General features: G+C 49.3%; 1 protein-coding gene across 1 annotated transcript; it reads left to right on the top strand.

Moving 5' to 3' along the window:
- Positions 1-823: 823 nt before the first annotated feature.
- Positions 824-1,836, top strand: LOC123115804 (osmotin-like protein). The gene has a single exon (XM_044536894.1). The coding sequence runs from the start codon at positions 911-913 to the stop codon at positions 1,595-1,597; it is 687 nt and encodes a 228-aa protein (XP_044392829.1). The 5' UTR covers positions 824-910; the 3' UTR covers positions 1,598-1,836.
- The last annotated feature ends 4,993 nt before the right edge of the window (positions 1,837-6,829 follow it).

The raw sequence follows: 6,829 nt of genomic DNA, 5'->3' as shown, positions 1-6,829 counted from the left end.
AATCTAACATGAATAATGTCACAAAAGACAAAAGCAAAAAAGACACAATTCACATCTGGATTTACCTTTTTTATTTTTCACTTTTTATTTCAAATATGGTCCCAATTTTCTAGGAGTTGTAGACATAGGTCTTGTCCTGGGAACATCCAATTTTTCTTTGCAATTTTTTGAAACATTTAAATTATTATTTTTAAATGCAAGCATGTGAGAGTTGGTATCATTCGATACTTTCACACCTTCCCACGAGGGAGAATATCTAGTGGACCGGTGCTTGTGGTGCACCAAACTCTCGTAGTACGTTTTAAAATGTTTAAAAAATTGTGAAAAAATAGCACATTTACATAACATCAATGTATCATGTCACAAATGTTCAAATCAAAATTTGAAACATAGATGAAAAAATGACAAATTCAACACTGAATAGTATACAACATAAGTTGGGCTTTAGATTTGGCCCATTATCACATTGATGCCAAATTTGTCATTTTGTATGTCGGTCAATGTTTTGAATTTCCCTAAAAAAGGTCAATTTTTTGAATTTTGATATGAAATTTATTAAAAATATACTTTGATGATGTGTCAATTTGATATAGACTTTTGTTTCCTGTTTTTCAAACATTTTAAAATGTACTACGAACATCTGGTGCACCGACACGTGGTCACCGATAACACCACAAAGATAGACGCACCTGATACATTCCCCTTCCCACGACACCAGCCCCGCTGCTGCTTTCTCTCGAAAAAAGCAAAAGCAAAAGCAAAAGAAAAAGTTAGCTGGCTGCTGCTACTCAACTTCTCCACGGCGACTCAGCCCGAGCGACGAGCCTCGCCTACAAAAGTATAGAAACCAGCCGCTCCTCTCTCTTCCCTGCCTCTAAGACACAAGCTATAGCTAGTAGCTGTAGCTGCCATGGCCAAGGATCTCGCCTTCGTCCTCCTCGTCCTTGCCGCGCTAGCCGCCTTCTCGTCGGCGACCAAGCTGACAATCCACAACCTCTGCCCGCACCCCGTCTGGCCGCTCGTCACCCCCAACGCCGGCCTCCCCTCCATCTCTGACAATGCCGCGCGCCTCGACACCAACGCGATTCTCTCCCTCACCTTCCCGTCCACCTTCTGGGCAGGTCGCGTCGCGGCCCGCACCGGCTGCGACGACGGCACGTCGCCACCGCGCGGGTGCTTCACGGGCGACGCGCCGCCGTCCACCGTCGCGCAGATCACGGTCCACGACAGCGGGAACCTGGACCTCGCCGCGTACAGCGTCAGCCTCGTAAACGGGTTCAACGTGCCGATGGTGTTGAGTCCGCAGGCAGGCGGTGGGCAGTGTCCGGCGCTCGGCTGCGCCGTGGACCTCAACTGCGACTGCCCTCCGGACAACCGGGCCGCCGAAGGCACCGCGTGCCGCGGGCCCGCGGGGTACTTCAAGAACCGTTGCCCGCTCACGAGGACGACGTCGACCGACGTGGAGCCCGTGCCGCAGAGCTGCTGCGCGCCCGGGGAGCTCAAGATCGTCCTCTGCCAGTCGTCCATGCTCCAGCGCGGCGCCTCGGCGGCGGAGGACACCGACATGGTCATCCGCACTGTCGTCGCCGACAACTAGAGCACAGAGCTTCCGTGTCGCATGTCCTTCTCGCTTTGCCGTACTTCTACGCCAGGCACGATCCGTCGTACTACGTTTCAGTTAACAGTCCGTGAGCGTTAATTAAGGGGCCAGTTTTCATACAAATGTCGCAGTTTGAATGTTTGTATTTTTCTATGAACCCTGGACCTTGGAAGAATTGTTGTACGGTATTTTCAATATGTGTAAAAACATATGTGCAAGGTGGTCAACCAACCGATGCTATATTTGTAAGATCTTTTTATGTGGAGATCCATCCAATTTTGCTTTTAACTTTTTCTTTCTTCTTCTTTATGTGCTATGCCATAAGTCAGACTTGGTTAAGTCTCCGTCGACTGAGAGCTAGCTACACCTATAGCTGAGATAAATACAGTATTAGCCATTGTACTTGACACGAAAACTCACTTTATTCTCCTTTCCCGTCTCCTTCTTAACTGTTTCAGACTATGTATTTTCGTTATTCAGTTAATGGAAAAGGGGTTATGTCCGGTTCAAAAAAACGAAAACTCACTTCACTCGCAAAACGCAGAGTTTGCACACTGTACTCGGCGATTGGTCCTAAATAAGCCGAGACAAGCAAAAAACCGCCGAGAGGGCACCCACGTAGGTGGAGGGACCCGAGCAGTTGGAGATTTTTCATTTAGGCCCTCCGGCGATTTATATTAGCATTTTGTAGTCCTCTCTCTCGCTCTCTCTCTCTCTCTTTAGCATTTTGTAGTCCTCTCTCTCTCTCTCTCTCTCTCTCAGTTCGACCACACGAAAGGGGGCAGGAGAACTGGAGGCAACGTCGACGAGCAGCTACTGGCGAGGAAGATGCGTTAAAGGGAATGACGAGCGAGGGGGCCAGCAGGGCTCTCAACTCCATCGCTGCAGGGACCGACACTCAGGTCACCACCGATGGCCCCAATCCGCCGCTGCAGTACGGTACATGCTCCTGATCCTCCCTTATCTCTCATGCTGCAAAGTAGTGCTTTTTAGAGCGGATTTATTGCTGGCATAAGTTGTATGTCACCGATCCAGATGGTTTTGTATAATTTAGCTAGGGTTTGTGTTGCTGTTGTGCTGATGATTAATTAGTTTCTTTTTGAATTAGGTGAGAAGAAGGATTTGTTCACATGCATGATCTTCCATGGGGGATTTTTCATGGGAACATGATCGAACAATGGGTATTTGAATAGTAGGACTACTTGGTTTGATTTCTGTGAAACGAAGACATGGTCTGTGGATGTAATCAACAACATTATTGAAAAAATAGGTTATGAAGGTGCTGGTAGAGTGAAACCTTATTGGTGCTTGCCTATGAGGATGGTAGAAATGGAGCATTTGATCTAGATGATGTTGCTCCAACCTCAATACACTATTAAGACTTGGAGCCTTGTAAGTTGACGTTGTAAAGTTGTGTAGATCAATAAAGCACTCTTTTGTTGAATGGTTTGTGAGGGAGTCCTGGACTAGGGGGTGTCCGGATAGCCGAACTATCATCTTTGGCCGGACTCCAAGACTATGAAGATACAAGATTGAAGACTTCATCCCGTGTCCGGATGGGACTTTCCTTGGCATGAAAGGCAAGCTTGGCGATACGGATATGTAGATTTCCTACCATTGTAACCGACTCTGTGTAACCCTAGCCCTCTCCGGTGTCTATATAAACCAGAGGGTTTTAGTCCGTAGGACGAACAACAATCATACCATAGGCTAGCTTCTAGGGTTTAGCCTCCTTGATCTCGTGGTAGATCTACTCTTGTACTATTCATATCATCAATATTAATCAAGCAGGAGTAGGGTTTTACCTCCACCGAGAGGGCCCGAACCTGGGTAAAAATATCGTGTCTCTTGTCTCCTGTTACCATCCGCCTAGACGCACAGTTCGGGACCCCCTACCCGAGATCCGCCGGTTTTGACACCGACATTGGTGCTTTCATTGAGAGTTCCTCTGTGTCGTCACCCATAGGCCCGATGGCTCCTTCGATCATCAACAACGACGCAGTCCAGGCGAGACTTTTCTCCTCGGACAGATCTTCGTATTCGGCGGCTTTGCACTGCGGGCCAATTCACTTGGCCTTCTGGAGCAGATCGAAAGCTACGCCCCTGGCCATCAGGTCAGATTTGGAAGTTTGAACTACATGGCCAACATCCGCGGAGACTTGATCTTCGATGGATTCGAGCCACAGCCGAGCGCGCCGCACTGTCACGATGGGCATGATTTAGCTCTGCTGCCGGACAGTGCCCTGGAGGCCGCACAAGAGTCCGCTCCGACCCTTAGCTCGGAGCCGACTGCGCCGATCGAGGATGGGTGGCTGGACACCGCCTCGAGGGCTGCTACCTCTACGGTGATAGAACCGAATACCAACCTTGTCCCTTGTGAAGCACGTGACTCCAAGGTGTCGGACTCCTTTCCGGACCCCGAACCTTCCGCGCCCCTGCCAATCGAACCCGATTGGGCGCCGATCATGGAGTTCACCGCCACGGACATCTTTCAACACTCGCCTTTTGGCGACATCCTGAATTCACTGAAGTCTCTCTCTCTCTATCAGGAGAGCCCTGGCCGGACTATGGTCAGGAAGGTCGGGATGTGGGCGACGAAGAAATTCAACGCCCACCCACCACCCACTTTGTAGCCACTGTCGATGACTTAACCGATATGCTGGACTTCGACTCTGAAGACATCGACGGTATGGACGGCGATGCCGGAGACGACCAAGAACCAGCGCCTACAGGGCACTGGAAGGCCACATCAACTCACGATGTATATATGGTGGATACACCTAAAGGAAGCAATAACGAGGAACAACGGGACGCTGAGGTGGATAATTCCCTCGAAAAACAGTCAAAACGGCGACGTAAGCGCCGCTCAAAGTCCTGCCTCGACAACGACAACACCCATACAGACCCAGCCATAGAGCAGGGCGAACCGGTGGACAACGAACATGCCCCCGAGAAACCATCCGAACAGGATGAGTTGGATAGGCAATCCATCCCCGGCGAAAATAACAGTCCGGACGATCTCACGCCGGACACATCGTTGGAGCAGAAGAACCTCCACAAAAGGCTCGTCGCCACTGCAAGAAGTCTAAAGAAGCAGAAGAGGAAGCTCAAAACAGCGGAAGACGTACTCAGAATGAGATGGAGCAAAGTACTCAAGACCGCAGACAAATACGGTGATAGTCGCCAAGCAAAAAGCTACTCGAAGCGCAAACTACTGCCCGAATTTGATGAGGAGGCCGTAGAGCCCCCACAATCAAAGAACAAAGAGGCCGCCAGGTCGGATAGACGACCACATGACAAACAAGGAGCGGCAAGCGGCGCCGCACACAAGCCGGCATGTGATCCATATAAGGATCCTCACAAAAAGGATGGCCCGGTCAGGTCCATCTATGGGCCAAGAAAGCAAGCTCCAGAAAGCAATACAACACGTCGAGTATTCGAACATCACAACACACCCAAATACAGGAGCGCCGCACACCCCTTATGTTTCATCGATGAGGTGCTGGATCATGAATTTCCAGCGGGATTCAAGCCCGTAAACATATAGGCATACGACGGAACAACAGACCCTGGAGTCTGAATTGAGGATTACATCCTGCACATACATATGGCTAGAGGAGATGACCTCCACGTCATAAAATACTTACCCCTCAAGCTTAAAGGGCCAGCCCGGCATTGGCTCAAAAGCCTCCCAGAAAATACCATTGGAAGTTGGGAAGAGCTCGAGGATGCGTTTCAGGCAAATTTTCAGGGGACTTATATCCGCCCTCCAGATGCAGACGATTTAAGTCACATAACTCAACAACCCGGAGAGTCAGCCTGCAAATTCTGGAACAGGTTCCTCACCAAAAAGAACCAAATAGTCGACTGTCCGGACGCCGAAGCCTTAGCAGCCTTCAAACATAACGTCCGAGACGAATGGCTCGCCAGACACCTCGGCCAGGAAAAGCCAAGAACAATGGCCGCACTAACAAGCCTCATGACCCGCAAGAGAGGATAGCTGGCTGGCAAGATGCAGCACCAGCGACCCAAGTACATCCGAGGTCAGGGATGGTAATGGGAAACCATGACGCAGCAAGGACCAGCACCGGACTAAGAGAAATGGCCCAAAGAGCATGGCAGTCAACGCCGGATTCAAAAGCTCTCGGCAGAACAACAAAATACTGCCTCTCAAGGACAACAACGACGAGCTATCCAACCTAAACAAAATCTTGGACAAGATATGCCAAATCCACAGTACCTCCGGGAAGCCTGCAAACCACACCCATAGAGATTGTTGGGTCTTCAAATAGTCCGGCCGACTTAATGCCGAACACAAGGGGCTCGACACACCGAGCGAGGACGATGACGAACTCCACAAGCAGAGAACCGGAAAACAAAGAAATTTCCCACAAGAGGTCAAAACAGTAAACTCACTTCAAGTGACAACAGGCAAAAATAGAGCGGCGCCCATTAAAGTACGCGCCGCACGGTCCACCCCGGCGGAGTCCCGACACTGGATGTCAAAACCAATCACTTTCGACCATCAGGATTACTCCGGAAGTATCCGGAATGCAGGATGGACTGCTCTGATATTAGATCCTATAATCGACGGACTACAATTTACATAAGTCCTAATGGACGGCGGCAGTGATCTAAACCTGCTATATCAGGATACAATCCGCAGAATGGGGATAGACTCAACCAAAATACGCCATAGCAACATTTCCTTTCGAGGAGTGATGCCAGGCCCATATGCCCATTGTACGGGCTCTCTACCGCTAGAAGTTGTGTTCGGCTCATACGACAACTTCCGTCGCGAAAAGTTAGTCTTCCACATCGCCCCATTTAAAAGTAGCTATCAAGCACTATTGGGACGCGAAGCTTTCGTCCGCTTTAACGCAATTCCGCATTATGCATCTCTTACACTTAAAATGCCCGGTCCACGCGGCATCATCTCATTAAAGGGAAACCTCGAGTGTTCCTTGAATATGGAAGAAAGTGAGACTGCCTTGACAGCCACACATTAATCCGGCTTTGCTGATCAAAGCACCTAAACAGGTCATTCAGATCCCGGACACGGTTAGGCGAGTCCGGCATAAATAAACAAGGGGCTTACTAGCCGCGTACCCCCTTACAAGGGGCTGCACGCATGTATAATAAGAGAATAAAGCTCAATTTTATTCATTTTTTGAATTATACTCTGTTTATACATTTTTCGCACGATCCTTTTTTCCAACTAAGTTCTTC

Source organism: Triticum aestivum, chromosome 5B (genome assembly GCF_018294505.1).
Source record: "Triticum aestivum cultivar Chinese Spring chromosome 5B, IWGSC CS RefSeq v2.1, whole genome shotgun sequence".
In the NCBI taxonomy this organism is placed as follows: domain Eukaryota; kingdom Viridiplantae; phylum Streptophyta; class Magnoliopsida; order Poales; family Poaceae; genus Triticum; species Triticum aestivum.
The sequence above is the reverse complement of the archived record's forward strand: the minus strand, read 5'-3'. Positions and strand labels throughout refer to the sequence as shown.